The sequence below is a fragment of the Marmota monax genome, unplaced genomic scaffold (genome assembly GCF_021218885.2).
Source record: "Marmota monax isolate L192 unplaced genomic scaffold, Marmota_monax_Labrador192_F-V1.1 WCK01_AAM20220418_F8-fsc00001, whole genome shotgun sequence".
In the NCBI taxonomy this organism is placed as follows: Eukaryota; Metazoa; Chordata; class Mammalia; order Rodentia; family Sciuridae; genus Marmota; species Marmota monax.
Window position 1 is genome coordinate 45,109,681 of NW_026693777.1, and position 19,192 is coordinate 45,128,872.

The window sequence follows — 19,192 nt, forward strand, 5'->3', positions numbered from 1 at the left end:
TACACTCTGTTGTTGTCTATTAATAATTACATCATTTTGTTCTTTTAGACTTATACATTACTTACTCTTACTTACAGAGTTAATTGCTTAAAAAGTGTTATAAACTTAATTTTTCATTGCAAATCCATTCCTACTTTGTTATCAAGTCTTCAAATTCTCAAGTGAGAAATAAAAAAAAAACAACCTCTTTACAAATTAAAAATAATAACAAAAAGACTGGAATTCTAAATGGAATTCAGTTTAACCCATATATGTCACATTTATTCTCATCTAATTTCTTTTTTTTTTTTAATATTTATTTATTTATTTTTTAGTTTTCGGCGGACACAACATCTTTGTTTGTATGTGGTGCTGAGGATCGAACCCGGGCCGCACGCGTGCCAGGCAAGCTCGCTACCGCTTGAGCCACATCCCCAGCCCTCATCTAATTTCAACAAGTTTAAAATGGTTAGCAATTTCTTAAAAGTAATAATCTTACCTCTTTGGTAGTACCTGCTCTTCCAGGTTCATGATTTATACAAAAAGGGCCAGTTTTCCATGCCTCAGTGTCTCCACAGTCACAAAACCCTCCTCCAGTAGAAGTGTGCATCTGACAAATGAAATGAGTTTGTTTTGACATATCACAAAGCAAGAAAGAACAAAAGATTACTCAACTAATAAAGTCTCACAAATACTTCATCCTTAATTGTCTTTAATGTAATAGAAAATGAATAACAAAACTCACTATAAATATTTGTTACCCAAAATAGAAACAAACCAAAAAAAAAAAAAATCCTAAATACTTCTTCACAACAAAATGAATCTTCAAAATTGTATGTTTTTGAAATGTAACTCTAATTTTAAAATAATACTTGTTTAAATTTTGAACTGACGGATAACAGACTGAAAAGTGTGCAAAAAAACTACAATACCTATATTGCTTTATTAATTAGATTTTTTAATTAAACAGACTCTTAAATCAATGGTACATATATAGTAGTTAAGAAATATATATAGTATCTTCATTGACATTGATGTTCCACACAACTAAAACTTACTCATGACTTTTTTCCTTTTAGTGTATGTACATACATGTGTACACACACACACACAAACTCAGGTAGAGGATAATGGCAACAACCTAATTTTTTTTTTTTTTTTTTTTAATATTTATTTATTTTTTTAGTTTTCAGTGGACACAACATCTTTGTTTGTATGTGGTGCTGAGGATCGAACCCGGGCCGCACGCATGCCAGGCGAGCGTGCTACCGCTTGAGCCACATCCCCAGCCCAAAACAACAACCTAATTTTTAACCTTCCTCAAAACCTTCCTCTCCAAAACATAAAATAAGGCATAAAATTGTATATTTTACAAACTTTCCAGAATTACTAGGATCAAAGACCTATGACTTTCATATAGTTTCAACAGTTTTCATTGCCTATCACTTCAAGACTGTAGGTACAGACAACCAGAAAGGGTAGCTTAAGATACTACATGAAAAAGAGCAGAGAGGTGCAGAAGACAAACACAATATAGACAAAATGTCTCCCCAAAGACAAAGCCAAGCACTAAGGGATGAAAACTGAACAAAGGTTCATTGATTCACTGGGAAAATGAGCAGAAAGATGTTGCAGTGAAGGAAAAAGAAAATAAGAATTAAAGATCCTACAGAAACAGAAATAAGACATGCCAAAATTTTTTCTCACATCATTACCACCACCGTCATATATTAAAAAAATTAGACAGAACGCAAAAATGACAGAAGAGAGTACTTATTACTCCTGTACACAAAAATGAAAAAGAATATACAAGCACTGCAAAAAATAAATTAAAAAGCAAAAAGTGCAAATGAGAGTCAAAACTCAACAAAGCTGAAGAACACTGTAACACAATGCTCCAAAAGGAATTACATTATCTCCAAAAGTATTTGAGGGAGCTGGGATTGTAGCTCAGTGGTAGAGTGCTTGCCTGGCACATGTGAGGCACCACTGGGTTCAATCCTCAGCACCACAAAAAAAAATAGATAACAAAATAAAAGATACTGTGGTCATCTACAACTAAAAGTATTTTTTTAATGTTTATTTTTTAGCTTTAGGTGGACACAATATCTTTATTTTACATTTATGTGGTGCTGAGGATTGAACCCAGTGTCTCATGCATGCTAGGCAAGCGCTCTACCACTGAGCCACAACCCTAGCCCCTAAAAGTATTTTTTAACAAAGTATTTGGGGATATGAAAACCTTCATTAATTGAACTAAAATACCTTCAATGAGAAATACAGAGGGTTGGGGTAGAGCTTAGCATGCATGAGGCCCTTGTTTCCATCCTTGGAATGAAAGAAAGGAAAGAAAAGAGAAAAAAGGAAAGGATGGAGGAAGAAAGAAGAAGATGCAAACTAAAATTATTATTTCTAGTCAAGCTATAAAAATACATTTTGGACATATCAAAACTTAGGGAACAGCTGGGTGTGGTGACTCACACCTGTAATCCCAGCAAACTCAGTGGGGCCCTAAAGACTTAGCGAGACCCTGTCCCAAAATAAAACATAAAAAAGGGGTGGGAATGTGGCTCAGTGGTTAAGCAACTCTGGGTTCAATCCCTGGTACCAAAATAAATAAATTAGGGAGCACTATACACATGTGCCCTTCCTAAGGAGTCTAAAAATTGAGTGAAGATCTGCAAACTCCTGAGCTGCTAGGATTACAGGTGTAAGCAACCATACCCAGCTGTTCCCTAAGTTTTGATATGTCCAGAATGTATTTTTATAGCTTGACTAGAAATAATACTTTTAGTTTGCATTTCTATATTTTAGGAGCTGCCATAGAATAAATGGATGGGTGTGGTTATATTCCAATACAATTTCATTTATGGGCACTGAATTTGGCGGTGGCAGGGGTGCTGGGGATCAAACTCAAGGCTTTACATATGTTAAGCCTGTGCTACAAGAGGTAAGTTATATACTTAACTCCTGAAAATTTAATTTCATATAATTTCTATAAATCATGAACTAACTATTCCTTTTACTTTTTCCCTAACCAGGTGAAAATACTGAAACATTGCTTGAAGTCCATATAAAATAGTAAGCCATATTTGACTCACAAGCTGCAGTTTACTGACCCCTGTACCAAAGGATGAGCTTCATTAACCATGTAATTGAGGAAACAGAAAAATGATGGCAAACATTTTATATATTTAATAGTAGAGTTAAGAACAATCAAAGGTGGAGAGATGGATAAAATAATGTAAACATTACATGATCTCAGAAAGATGCAACAACAACAACAAAAAAAAAGCGAGAGAAAGCAAAGTAACAGAACATGACTGATTACAAGCAATAGGAAGAGTCAAAGAACACAGACTAGATAAAAGGATCAATAAGGGGAAAAAGAGACTAGATGACAAAATTATTACTACTGGGATAACCAACAGAACAAAAGTAACAAGAAATTAAGATATAAAAATGAATTTGTTGGGCTGGGGATGTGGCTCAAGTGGTAGCGCGCTCGCCTGGCATGCGTGCAGCCCAGGTTCGATCCTCAGCACCACATACAAACAAAGATGTTGTGTCCGCCGAGAACTAAAAAATAAATATTAAAATTCTCTCTCTCTCTCTCTCTAAAAAAAAAAAAAAATGAATTTGTTTCTTTTTCTTTTTATAGTTCTGGGGATTGAACTCAGAGCCTTCTGCATGCAAAGTAAGTACTCTACCACAGAGCCATATGTCCAGCCCTTTTGAGTTTTTTGTTTTTGTTTTATTTTTGTTTTATTGTTTTTGAGACAAGGTTTCACTAAGTGGCCCAGACTAGCCTTGAATTTGTAATCCTCCTGTTTCGGCTTCCCAAGTAGCTGGTATTATAGGATTATACCACTCAGTAATTTTTCTTCTTCCATATATAGAGTACACTGCTGGAACCCCACTGTTAGTAAAAATGTAGCTGTTTGTCAGCATAATTTTGAGAAAGTGAATGCCAAAGAAGCAAGTCACAAAATCTAGAAGCATGAAAAAATTTGGCAAATTTAATAACACATAAATTTAAAATGTCAATTACATAAATGATAGCATAAACCGCATCAACAGGACAGAAAAAAGTTTAAGAAAGTCAAACATCCACTTATGATTCAGCAATCACACTCTTAGGTCCAAAATGAAATGAGAACATAAACTTACATAAAAACTTTTACTTGAATACAATTTGTTAGGATGGCCTTAGGCCTGAGCCTAAGCAACTCCATTTTAAAAACTCCAATTTAACCTGCAGTCTCACTAGGCACACCTACAGATCCCTCCAGTATGGCCTAAAACAAGTTACTTCCCCTCACCCTGATAAAGAGAGTGAAGCTCCTGGCAGGGTGGAGACCACCAGACCAGATGTTTCTGACCCCAGGTAAATAATGTCACTGAGAAATCGGTAGTAGCTGATAAGGATTGAAAGGGGGAGTCAAAAGCCCCCAAAATTTAATATAAATGATACAGCAAATGAACAGGGATTCAGCCAGCAGAAACAAGGATGCACTCGAGCTGGAGAGCCTGAGGAGGACCTGTCATTCCATCACTTGTCATCCTTCCTGAGCCTCTTCGTGATCCTCACCACTCTCAAACTCTATGTCTCATCTGGACCTTGGTGAGAGCTACAACTCCTCCCTATGACCCCCTCCCTCAACTGGTAGTCCATTCCCCGCCAGGAAAAGCCTGCCTTGGTTCCAGACCTGGTCACCGACGTCTGAATGAGTGTGCATCTGCTGGACTTAAAGCCTATGGCTTGGGCTGGGGATGTGGCTCAAGCGGTAGCGCGCTCGCCTGGCATGCGTGCGGGCCCAGGTTCGATCCTCAGCACCACATACAAAGATGTTGTGTCTGCCGAAAACTAGAAATAAATATTAAAAATTCTCTCTCTCTCTCTTAAAAAAAAAAAAAAGCCTATGGCTTAAGACTTTTGAACTTAGCATGTAGAAGAAATGTCAGTCATTAGCCTATCATGATTAAGTGTGTTTTGCAGTGCTTAGTATTAATCTAGAATTGTTTGCTATGAATTAATTAATCTAGAATTGTCTGCTGTGAATTGATTATGTCTATTGCAGTGCCTAGCATTAAAGATTGTCGTTTCCTTGATTAAGGACCTATAGAGTGAAACTGTATTGAGTAATTTGAGTGAATAAAGCATTGAAAGGGGCAGAGGCGCATGGACATTCTTTATTTCTCCCCTGGACTGCATTTGTCACAATTTTGCCCCCTAGAAACAACAATAAAATAAATAATAAATAATAAATAATAGTAAAATAAAACAGCTTTATTCAAAAGCTGGAAACAACCCAAATATCTATCAACTCATGAATGAATAAACAAACTGAGGCACATGCATATAAGGGCATATTACTCAGCACTCAAAATGAACAAACTGCCAATACACAAGTGGATTTCCAAGGCATCATAACAAGTAAAAGAAGTGAAAGAAGCCAGACAGGCAAACTATATAATATATGGTTTCATTTACATAATATTCTGAAAAAGCATAACTACAGGGACAGTAAATAAATCAGTGGTTGCCAAGAGCTAGAGGAAAAGGGGACTAATTACAAAGGGGCACCAGAGGACTTTTTAGATGATAAAAATATTTCTGGCTTGGCTGTGGTGCTGTTTATATAACTATATCAAATCTCATGAAACTATGTACTTAGAAGGATAGATTTTATTGTATGTAATTTAAACCTCAATAAATCTGTAAAAATAGGAATTTTAAAAAGAAGGAAGGGGAAATGGGAATAGGAAAGACAGTAGAATGAATTGGACATAACTTTCTTATGCTCATATATGAATATACAGTATAACTCCACATTATGTACAACCACAAGAATGGGATTCTAATTAGAATAAGTTATACTTCATGTAGGTATTATATGTCAAAATACACTCTGCTGTCAAGTTATCAAAAAGAACAAATAAAATAAAAAATAAAAATAAAAAAGACAAGCATACTAGGAGGAGGCATTTATAAAATGTATAACAGTAATAATAATAAAACAATAGAAAAATGAGTAAAGAAAAGAAATAATCAACTCAGAAGAGAAATTAATCACACAATTAAATTGTGAAAACATGTTAACAAAAAATGTAAATTAGGATAAGATTATTTGACTAACAGGTTAGCAAAAATTAAGACTGATTAAATAAAAGTTTGGGAACAGGTATAAGAACATTCCCATATAATTTTTTTTTTTTTTTTTTTTTTGGCAGTACTAGGGATTGAACCCAATGCCTTGAGCATGCTAGGCAAGCATTCTACCACTAAAATATATCCTCAGCCCATTTTTTTTTTTTTTTTTGAGATAGGGTCTCACTAAATTTCCCAGAACAGCCTCAAACTTATGATCCTCCTGTCTCAGCCTCCTGAGTAGCTGGGATTATAAGCATGCACCACCATGCCCAGCTTCCCATATCCTTTTTTTTTTTTTAATTTGTTTTAGTTGTCAATTGACCTTTATTTTTTAATATATCTATATGCGATGCTGAGAATCAAACCTGGCTAAATAAAATGTGGTGTATACATATAATGGAGTATTATTAAGCCTTAAAAAGGAAGAAAATTCTGATATATTCTATGGCATGGATGAACAACTCCAGCCCCTAAAGCTTCATTTCTTATTCTCAAAGTTGTTATGCACTCTTTTGCCACTGAAGGTTTTTCTTTGTCCTTTGTTCAGATAATAAATGATCTGTAGTATCCCCTGGCCATTATTCTCCTTTTTATTTGTCACAAAAAGACAAATACTGTTTGACTCTATTTATATGAGGTACTCAAATTAGTCATATTCATAGAGACAAAAAATCTGGTGGCTGCCATAATCTAGAGGAAGCAAAGAATGAAGAATTAATTCTGTTTTACAAAGTGATAAGAGTTATGAATATGGATGGTGGTAAATGGTTGCAAATTATGAATATATTCAACACCACTGAACTGTACACTTAAAATGGTTAAGATGATAAATTCTATATGTATTTTACAGTAAGAAAAACTGGAAAAAATATTTTAAAATTTTAAAATAAACATATTTTTCACCCCAGAAAATATACCTCTAAGTATCTAGTCTTGGGCACTCTTTAACATTTGTTTATATAAAAACAAAGGCATATGTATTTATTCAAAGTATCACTCATATGCTCAAGTAAAAGAGGTAACAATTTAGATGCCTACAAAAAGAAAAGGGATTAAATATGTTATATTCACCCAAGGAATTTATATAGCAATTAAATAAGCCAAGACTTATTATCTGTATCACCACAGAATGATCCCTATGATATATACTAAGTTAAAAAGAGATTGCAAAACAGAATATACAGTATAGCACTGTCATCACCACACACACAAATACAGCAACTAAACATAAGATCTGTCAGAGTATGGCACAGTGATACATGTCTATAATTCTAGCTACATATATAATTCCAACTACTCAGGAGAATGAGGCAGGAAGATGAGGTCAGTGTAAGAAATTTAGCAAGACCTGTCTAAAAAAAAAAACTTGTCAGTATATATACTAAATTGTTAACAATGTGTTCTCTGGGGAGGAAAATACCACAAGGCAAAAGGACTACTGTAATTTTTTATTTATATTCTTCTGAATTATTTGAATTATTTAAAATGTAGCTTTTAATGTATTGCCTTAGTAAATAATTTTTAATTAATTTATTTATTTTGCAGTATTGGGGACCAAACCCAGGGTTTTATGCATGGCAATCAAGTGTTCTACCACTGAGCTACATCTCCAGCCCAAGAAATAAATTTTGAATCCTCTTTTATTTCAAAGACAATATAAGAATATATATTATCATCATATATGATAGGACTACAGAATGTACAAAGCATGCTAATACTAAAATAGTTATTTTTATAATCTTAGCCATCAGCTTTGCCTATGATATAGACCTTTTGATCCTAACATTTCAATTCAACAAAAGTTTATGAAAAGCCTCTGTGTACTAAGTACTATAATTGACAGAAGATGTATAAAGTACATAAGACCTGAACTTTGTTGGTAAGATGTTGATGGTCAGGTGGAGATAAGGACACACAAATAAGGCACAGGAATGCACAGGAAGAGGGAGAGAAGAAAGAAGACTGTCAGTGGGGTTTGTTTTCTTCTCCAGATGTTCTACACGGCATTTGAATGTGTTTAATGTATTATCATATAGCTGTCAAGGTTACAAGTAGGCCTGACTTTCAGCATTACCTTCTGAGATACCAGAACCCTACTTTAGTGAACTCAGCACAATTTTGGTCCTATCTGACCAAGGTATGAGATTCTGATCTATGCTTAGAATTTTATCTACTCATTACATCAAAGACATTGGTCCCATCTGCAAGGATGATGGCAAAATAAGCAGTAAAAGTCAATACTATAAAACAAAGACTCTAAAGCTTTGTTTCTTTTTTTTTTTTTAATGTTTATTTATTTTTTAGTTGTAGTTGCACACAATACCTTTATTTATATGTGGTGCTGAGGATTAAACCCAGGGCCTCGCACATGCTAGGCAAGCGCTCTACCACTAAGCCACACACAACTCCAGCCCCTAAAGCTTTGTTTCTTATTCTCAAAAGTTGTTATGTACTCTTTTGCCACTGAAGGTTTTTCTTTGTCCTTTGTTCAGATAATAAACGATCTTTAGTATCCCCTTGCCATTATTCTCCTTTTTACCTCTCCTTTGAAGCAATACATATCCCTTATTTCTTCCAATTTTTCTTTTTTTTGCTCTTCCCTGAAGACTTTAATTACCATTTCAGAATCCATCTTAAAATGGTTATACATTTTTCAGATTTTCTATAATGAAATGCATTTGTTTACATCAGAAAAGGCAATATATGCTCAAGTGCTAGTAAGAAAATAGATCTTGAGTCTATATTAAAGGACTACAGATACATGGAATGAAGAATCTCCTCTTAAAGATACATATATTTTTTCCTTCACAAGCCATACTCTTTGATCCAAACTCCAATTTGCTCTTATCAATTTTCACTTGGCCACTCAGTGGGTATCTTCTTTAACATTTATGTGGCGATTTGTTGCTGCTAAAGAGGTCTTGGTTTAATTATAATTCTTCTAATTTTTAATGGTTTTATTTTTTTTCTTTTATGAAGTATTTTGTTATAAAAGAATACACACAATGTAGAAGTAAGTTACAATTATAACAAAGAAGTGAATACCTGTGAACCCAGTATCCAACCTAAGAGAATATCAATATGGCTGAAGCTCGCTATTTGATCATCCAGAGTCCCATACCCTTATTCAGCCTGGAGGTAACTACTCATCTAAATGATTAGTCATTTCCTCATTTTCCTTTAAAAATTTCACCACACCAATTTGTATGTCAGAAAGCTTCTATCAACTTATTCTCCCACCAAAAGTGTTCCATTCTCTTCACAGTCTCTTTTTATGGTCAATTATTGAGCTTATAAATACATTTTATTTGTCACATAATATCCTTCCTCCCTCCCTCCCTCCCTCCCTCCCTCCCTTCCTTCCTTCCTTCCTTCCTTCCGTGCTGGGGATTTAACCCAGAGTGAGTCACATCCCCAGCCCTAACTCTTTCTCTCTAATGTTGAGACGGGGTCTCACTAAGTTGCTTAGGGCCTTGCTAACTTGCTGGAACTGGCCCCAAACTTTTGATCCTCCTGCCTCAGGCCTCCAACTCACTGGAATTATAGGTGTGCACCACTGTACCCAGCTAAGCCATCTTTCTAATGACTAAAACCCCTGCCCAAGAGCTCACTTTGGCAGCACATATACTAAAAATCCCTGCGCAAGCTGTGTAAGCAACAGGTAGAACTCTGCAAAAACCCAAAGATGGCAAAGCTAAGGGTTCTCCATAAATGCTTAGTGGTGGCAAGGTAGACTGTTAAGTTGTGTGTTCCCCAACCCCATAGTGCTAGGGATTAAACTCAGGGCCTCATAAATTCTAGAAAAGCATTCTACCACTGAGCTACAACCAGTCCTAGAAATGGTAAGTTTTAAATAAACAAGCTTAATGAAGAAGTTCCCAAAATTAACATACAAGTTTTGACTAATCCATCAAAACAAAATCAGAAAAAGAAGGCCAATGTGGCAAATCCTTCACAGAACCACATGTATTCAAATTAAAGGACTATTCTTTATTCTGAGATTATCCTACATTCTTGAAATTAAAATGTCTTTTTTTCTTTATAAAATGATGTCAAGGGGCTGGGATTATGGCTCAGAGGTAGAGCACTTGCCTCACATGTGTGAGGCACTGAGTTCAATTCTCAGAGTCACATATAAATAAATGAATAAAATAAAGGACCATCAACAACTTAAAAAAGAAATTTTTAAATGATGTTATTTTTTCATTTGCTATTTTTCATCCTTTTCAAAAAAACTTAAAATTCAACCTAGTTATTTAAAAAGTTAAAAAACCCTATGTTTTTTCTCGAAGTTTTCTGAAAACTGTTCTGACCCATGAAATCCCCAAATCTTGGGAAGCACTGCATAGCAGTCTTTAAATAAAGACTTTATTTTTAAACAAACTCTTTGTCTTGACTCTTTAGTATCTCTTCCTCTATTTTCCCAAAGTAAAAATGAGAAGAAATTAACAATTTTTTTCCTTGTCTCTACCTCAGAAATTATTTCTTGAATGCTCTAGCATAAATGGTAGACTGCTTGCCTGGAATGTACATACCCCTATGTTCAATCCCCAGCAGAGGGTGGGAATGGTCTACTATGATTAATGGAGATGATCAAAGAGTACATAAACAATGATCAACTTTGTAAATTGAACCAATCACTGCTTTGGCAAACTTGGGTAAGTATTTTAACTTCACTATACAGTACAGGCTCCTCAAAATGTTTTTCCTTGTGCACAGTAATACCTAGATCCTGTAACTATGGCTCCTCATTTCCTGAGATGAAAGAGGCAATGTTGAAGCCAGTCTGAACTCATCCCAACAAAACTTTCAAGTTTATGGAAGATATGGTCTATATAACTTCAAAATGTTATTTATGTTTACAGAGGACACTAGACATGGTATATGTATATACATGTGTGTATATACCAGGTATATATCTGATCTAGACAGATATCAATTATTATGTCTGTCTAAGCTCATACAAACATGTTCATAGCAGAAATGTTCATAATAGCTCCAAAAAAGAAGCAATCTACAAATCAATATATAGTACAACAAATGAAGACAATATGGTTTATTGAACACCACAAGGCCTAAGGACAAACTACCTTTACACAGACAAAGGTACTCAACAAGAATAATATACCAGATAATTCCAACTACATAAAATTTAAAAACAGATAAAATCTATTCAAAATAATTTGGGCAATAAGCTAGAAAGGAAAAAAAATCAAGAAAACAATTATCCCAAAACACAGGAAAGCCAGGCATGGTGTACATACCTGTAATCCCAGTGACTCAGAAAACTGAGGCAGAAGGATCCCAAGTTTTAGGTCAGCTGAGGGCAACTTATCAAGACCCTGTCTCAAAATTAAAAATAAGAAGGGCTGGGGGTATAGCTCGATGGTAGAGTTCTCCGGGTTTCCATACCCAGTACTTTGAGGAGAAGGAAGAAAAAAAAAATCCACACAAGAGAGGTTATCTTAAGAGAGGAGAGAGTGATTGACATCCAGAAGATCTCGCTTGTCATATATTTCTTGACCTGAGTAGTGGTTACACAGGTATAAAACTACTCATATGCTCTTTTGTATAAGCATGATAGGTCTCATCAAAAAACTTCGAAGGGTAGTAGATGTCCCACCACATTATATATTTAACTAGAGGCAAAAGGTGCACATATCAGTGCTATTAAACAGAAGTTAAGTATCTGTTTTGAATAAATGGACAAGATGTCCATAAGATTCCAATTAATCCAGTGATTTTATGAATCTGTTTTCATACCTTGTAACGATGATTTTTATGAACACTATTCTGGAAGCAGTCCATACAGAGTACACAAGTTGGATCAATTGCACAGTCCCTGAAAAAGAAGGAAAATTAAATTGCAAAATTTAGAGGACTTCTATTGATGCTTAAGGTATAATTATAATGTGAATGTGTTTCCTATATGAAACACAATCTGCAAATGAAAATATTTCAAAAAATGGAATTCTAAAAATGTTTTGAACAAACACAACATTGTTAGCCTAATTTTATCCTCGTTTAAACCACATTTGAATGTGTAAATGTGAATGTTTGGTTTTGTTTCTTAAATCATCCTCAAAACTTTGAGAATTCACCTGGTTTCAAACTAGAGCTGTAATTTAAAATTAACTTTGTGCTGGGTATGGTGGTGCAAGCCTAGTGATTGGGAATACTAGTGATTTGGAAGGCTGAGGTAGGAGGATCACAAGTTTGAGGCCAGCCTCAGCAACTTAGTGAGGCCCTAAGGAACATAGCAACATCCAGTCTCAAAACTAAAAATATTAAAAGGGCTGGGGATGTAGCTCATTGGTTAAGTGCCCCTAGGTTTAATACCCAGTACTAAAAAGAAAATTTTGTGAAAAAATACTTAATTTTCTCCCATTATCTGTACCTCACCCTATTACATTTATAAATATATATTTTACAAACCTTATTGTGCAAAGCAAGGTTTTGATAAAGACAAAATTCACTGGGAAACAAACATGATACAGAAAACAATTTTATTTTATACATTGATGTGTCCCAAACACCTGGACAGTGACTGGTACATAGAAGATACTCAATATTTACTGCATGAAAGAAATTCAATCACTTAATCTCTCTTCTAGTAACAACTTTTGAAATGTATTATTTAATATTTTCTGGGAAATACTACAAACAATTTAAATTAGTATAAAGCATCGGATTCATTTTTAAAAAAATACTTTAAAAAGAGTTGAAGTGGGCTGGGGATGTAGTTCAGTGGCACAGTGTTTGCTGAGTACACTTCAGTTCAATCCCCAGTACTAGGAGGAGGGAAGGAAGTTGAAAAGATGAAGTCAGGACGTTTTAAAATTCAGTTTAGGGCCGGGGTTGTGGCTCAGTGATAGAGCACTCGTCTCTTACGTGTGAGACCCTGGGTTCGATCCTCAGCACCACATAAAAAATAAACAAAATAAAGATATTGTGCCCATGTATAACTAAAAAAATAGTTTTTTTAAAAAAATGCAATTTAGTGCTGGGGTTCTTGAAGCTCAGTGGTAGAGCACTTGCCTCACATATCATCACCAAAAAAAAAAGAAAAAAAAAGAAAAAATTAAAAGGCTAACAGGATGTAAAAGTTATTTAATAATATTCTATAAAATATATATGATCTATTGACCTATTTACAGCAGAATTTCTCAACTTTAGTACTACTGACATTTTGAGTGGACCAGATAATTATGCTGCATGCAGGTGGAACTATCCTGTAAACTGTAAGATGTTTAGCAGCAACCTTGTACTCTACCCAATAGGTGCTAGTACCAATCCTCAGTTCTCACAATATTTCCAAGAAACTTTGGGGACAGAAGTCTAAAAATGATTACCATGCTTTAGTGGAAAGTGATTGGGCTTTAGCTATAAATATGTAAGAACATAAACGAATCTTACCAAGCAACGTAGGAAAACAGTATCAAAAGCCGGGTGCAGTGGCGCACACCTATAATCCCAGCTGCTCAGGAGGCTGAAGCAGGAGGATTGCGAGTTCAAAGCCAGCCTCAGCAACTTAGAGAGGCCCTAAGCAACTCAGTGAGAACCTGTCTCTAAATAAAATACAAAAAAGGCTGAGGATGTAGGTAAGTGGTTAAGCACCGCTGGGTGCAATCTCCAGTACCAAAAAAAAAGAAAATAGTTTACAAAATGCAAAAACTAATTTTTTCCTGAGAAAACAGTATGTTTAAAATGACTATTAACTATACAAAACAAGTCAAGTCTAGAATTACACTGATGCAAAAACAAAAACTCTGCATTTTATAAAGTCTAAAAAAATTTATACTTCTATATCTAATAAAAAGAAAACCAACAGAAGTCAAAAATTTCAGGCAGGGTAAGCAAGTTTAAGGCAACTGCTCTTACAAAGAACAAAAGCCTAAACCTGCTACCATTTTCTTCTATTCAACTTCATTAAACTATTCCTTCATGTTTATAATCCCTTCCCTGCAATTCTGAAATCCAAAAAGCCCTAAAAGGTTTTATTTCTTTGTTGGATTGCATCAAATCTCAGTTGGTAATTTTAAAAAACCCAAATAAACATGACATGACATGAGACTATAGACTTATACCACTAATGAACTGCCATATATTTCTTAGAGAAATCTTACTGTGTTTGATTACAGGGTCCTACCTTGACTCTGTTGGAGAAGTATTGAGAATTTTGAAAATACACCTGGCCCCAAAGGTTTTAGATAAGAATATGATAACTATATTGTACAAAAGGATTATTTACATGCTTTGGGGAACAAGAATTTAAAAAATGAGAGAACTGTTTAAAGTAAAAGTCATATATCAAAAACCAAACTTCATTAGCAAAAACAGATTTAAAGTGTAAAATAAAAAGATGTTAAGGGGCTGGGGTTGTGGTTCAGTGGTAGAGCACTTGCCTTGCTTGCATGAGGCACTGGATTTGATCCTCAGCACCACATAAGATAATTAAATAAAATAAAGATATTGTGCCCATCTACAACTAAAAAGAAATATTTTAAAAAAGGTTAAGTAGAATTAAATATATTATAGATGGTAATAAACCCTGACAAGTACACCATGAAATAAGTATGAAATACCAAGACAGTAATTATAACCAAGCTTGTAAATTTCTAATTCTTACCTACAAGAATATGTTGTCTCTCCACTTTTAAAAACCTTCCCACAGAGTTGAAATGCTCCACTGTGCTTTAGTTTCTCTAGGCAAATATCTGGATCTTCTCCAAATAAATACCATTCCAGTGGAGTAAATATTGATATCTGTACACTCTCCTCTTGCTTTTCCAAATCTGGATCCATTTCAGCAAAATAAATTTCTGGCACCCACTGTGCCAAATGATGCAAAAAAGCAGTATAAAAATCAACTTGCTGATCCCACCACTGAAAGAAAAGAAAATGACAATTCAGAATTTCTTACCAGTTAGTTTCTTCTTAATAACCTGCAACACAAGTAATGGCATAATTCTGTACTTTCAAGGTGATTTGCAATATATTTTATCCTTCACTAAAACAAAAGGAAAGTGGACAATTAAAAATTGACCTTAGTAATAAGCAGTTACCCATACATAATAAATACGGGAGGCAAGGAGAGAAACAGTCTGTAGTGACAGTTTCCCTCTCCAATGGTCATTCTTGCTATGTAAAGGTGATACTATTATCAGCCATAGCCTATACAGACAAGTATTCCCTATATTCTTAGTTTAACTGTTTAAGGAAATCGTAGTGTTTAATAAAAGATCAAAAGGATATAAACCAGAGTTCTGTAAACACAAAAAGCATTAACATAAAAGAAAATAATGATTAAATTAGACTTCATCAAAAGTAAAATTCTTGGGACTGGGGGTATAGCTCAGTTGACAGGATACTTTCCTAGCATGCAGAAGGCCCTGGATTCAATCTCCAGCACCAAAAAAAGGAAAACCCTTGTAGACAGATGTCTACAGAATATTTCACTCCAGAACAGCTGAATTTATCTTCTTCTCAGCATTGCATGGAATTTTGCTTTGCAAAAGAAACTGTACAGATGACTTATCCACACATGAAAACATGCTGCTCCACATCATCAGTCATTAGGGAAATTCAAATGAAAACAACAATGAAATATCTCTACACAACCTAGTAGAGGGCTAAAACAAAAATCTGGTGATATCAAATATCAATACAGATTCAGAAAAATGAGTCAGGAAAGTGCTAGTGGAAACTTAAAATGATACAGACACTTTAACAAAAAAGTTTGACAGTTTCTTATAAAGCTAAACATACATGTACCATATGAGGCAGCAATCAAATTACTAGGTATTTATCAAAGAAATGAAATTTGGGCTAGGGATGTGGCTCAAGCAGCAGTGCGCTTGCCTGGCATGCGCAGGGCGCTGGGTTTGATCCTCAGCACCACACAAAAATAAAAATTATAAAGATGTTGTGTCCACCGAAAACTAAAAAATAAATATTAAAAAATTCTCTCTTTAGAAAAAAAGAAAGAAATGAAATTTATATTCATACAAAAACTTGTACACAAATGTTATAGCAGCTCTATTCATAACTGCCCCAAACCAGAAACAATCCAACTATCCTTCAGCTGGTGAATTAATAAACTAGGCTACACAGAATGAATAAAAAAACAAGATCCAACTATATGCTGTTAACAAAAGATTCAAATTGCCAGGCATGATAGTGCCCTATAATCTCAGTGGCTTGGGAGGCTAAGGCAGGAGGATCTTGAGTTCAGCCTCAGTAACTTAGTGAGGCTCTAAACAATTTAGTGAGACCCTGTCTCAAAATAAAATACAAAAACAGGCTAGAGATGTGACTTAGTGGTTAAGCATCCCTGAGTTCAATCCCTAGTACCAAAAAAAAAAAAAAAAAAAAAGACTCATTTTACCAGCAAAGACACCCACAGGCTGAAGGTAAAAAGATGGAAAAAAATATTCCACACATACAGACCCTGAAAACAAGCAGGAATAGCTATTCTCTTATCTGACAAAGCAGATTTCAAGCAAAAATTAAACAGAAGAGACAAAGAAGGACACTACTAAATCCTGGTAAAGGGAAGAATCCAACAAAAAGATATAATAATAGTAAACATTTATGCTCCAAATATCAATGCACTCAATTAAAGGAAAAAAAAAAAAAAAAACAACTCCATGACATTAAATCCTAGATAGACTCCAACACAATGATACTAGGGGATTTCAACATACCCTATCACCAACAGACAGGTCATCAAAACGTAAAATCAATAAAGACATATCCAACCTAAATAACACTATAATTCAAATGGACATAACAGATGTCTACAGAATATTTCACTCCAAAACAGCTGAATTTATCTTCTTCTCAGCATTGCATGCAATTTTTTTTCAAATTAGATCATATTCTTGGCCACAAAGCAAATCTTAGCAAATACAAAATATTTATAATCCCAAGTATCCTATCAGACCATAATGGAATGAAACTAGAAATCAACAGAAAGAAAAATAATTACCACATGCACACATGAAGATTAAACAATACTTTAAAATGAAGAATGGATCAAAGAAGAAATGAGAATAGAAATCAAGAAATTTTTAGGAATGAACAAAAACAGAGAGAGAACTTATCAAAACCTCTAGGAGGATATGAAATCAGTTCTAAGAAGAACTGATTCTTCCAAGAAGAATTTATATCACTGAATGCCTACGTTAAAAAATTAGATCACAAATAAATAAGCTTATGCTCCAACTCAAGGCCTTAGAAAAAGAAGAATGAACTCCAACACCAGTAGAACATAATTAAGATCAGAATCAAAAATCAATGAAATTGAGAATAAAGAAAATAATACTCAGAATCAATGCAACAAAGAGTTGATTCTTTGAAAAGATAAATAAGATTGACAAACCCTTAGCCAAACTACCAAAAGAAAGAGAAGAACAAAATCAATAAGATCAATGGTGAAAATGGAGATATCACCACAGATTCTTCTGAAATTCAGAGGATTATCAGAACCCATTTTGAAAACGTATACTCCGATAAACTGGAAAATCTGGAAGACACTGACAAATTTCTAGACACACATGAGCTGCCCAAATTCAATCTGGAAGATACAGAAAACCTAAACAGACCAATACTTGATCCAATATGTGGATCAAGTAATGAAACTGAAACAGTCATTAAAAGCCTTTCAACAAAGAAAAGCCCAGGATCAGATGGATTCTCAGACTTTCTCAAATTATTCCATGAAATTGAAAAGAAAGAGATACTCCCAAAGACATTCTATGGAAGTAATATAAACCTGACACTAAAACCAGACAAAGACACATCAAGAAAACTACAGACCAATATCCCTGATAAACATAGGTGCAAAAATCCATAGTAAAATATTCGTAAACTGCATTCAAAAACACGTCTAAAAGGAAATATACCATGATCAAGTGGGTTTCATTTCAGGGATGCAAGGTTGGCTCCACATATGAATCAATAAATGTAATTCAATAAATGTAATAAATGTAACAGAATCAAGGACAAGAATCACATGATCATCTCAATAGATGCAGAAAAGGATTTTGATAAAATTCTACACCATTCATGTTAAAAAAAGGTAGAAAAGCTAGAGACTGAGGAACTTACCTCAATATCATAAAGCCCATTTAGGACAAACCTGGATAAAACTCAAATGGAAATGGATTAAAGACTTAGGAATCAGATGAGAAATCTTACAACTGCTAGGGTCAACAATCCATCATATAGGTGCTGGCACCAATCAAAGCGCAAGAAATAAAACCAAGAATCAATAAAGGAGATGCCATTAAACTAAAAAGCTTCTGTACAGCAAAGGAAATTATTAAGAGCATGAAGGGAGAGCCTACGAAACAAAATCTACTCCAGATACTCCTCCAATAAGAGAAAGAACTCAAAATGCTTAGCATCAAAAACCAAATAACCCAATCAAAGGGTAAAAAGAACTAAACAGAAACTTCGCCAAAGAAGAAACACAAATGGCCAACAAACATATGAAAAAAATCTTCAATTCTCTAGCAATCAGGGAAATGCAAATCAAAACTACACTAAGATCTTACCTTACTCAAGTCAGAATGACAATGATCAAGAATACGAACAATAACAAATGTTGATGAGGTTGGTGGGGAGGGGAGGTACACTAGTACTTTGTTGGTGGGACTGCAGACTAGTACAACCATTCTGAAAAGCAGTATAGAGATTCCTCAAAAAATTAGGAATGGAACCACCATATGATCCAGCCATCCCACTCCTTGGTATTTTCCCAAAAGATCTAAAATCAGCATACCAAAGTGATATAGCCACCTCAATGTGTACAGCAGCACAACTCACAGTAGATAAATTATGAAATCTAACCTGGTGTCTGTCAATAGATGAATGGATTAAGAAATTGTGATACACACACACACACACACACACAAATGGAGTTCCACTTAGCCATTAAAAAAAGAATGAAATTATGGCATTTGACAGTAAATGGATGGAAATGGAGAATATCAAGTTAAGTGAAATAAGTTAAACTCAGAAACTCAAGGGTGGAATGTTATGCAGAAGCTAGAG

General features: G+C 34.5%; 1 protein-coding gene across 3 annotated transcripts in view; it reads right to left on the reverse strand.

Annotated features, from left to right (window-relative positions):
* Positions 1–19,192, reverse strand: part of Ubr1 (ubiquitin protein ligase E3 component n-recognin 1) — a 157,887-nt gene that overhangs the window by 107,976 nt on the left and 30,719 nt on the right. For all 3 annotated transcript variants that reach the window (XM_046460970.2, XM_058584728.1, XM_046460969.2), the window contains exons 3-5: positions 14,763–15,019; positions 11,897–11,975; positions 479–589 (exon numbers count right to left, since the gene is read on the reverse strand). In XM_046460970.2, coding sequence (XP_046316926.1) covers positions 479–589; positions 11,897–11,975; positions 14,763–15,019 — 447 coding nt within the window. The remainder of the gene's footprint in view (positions 1–478; positions 590–11,896; positions 11,976–14,762; positions 15,020–19,192) is intronic.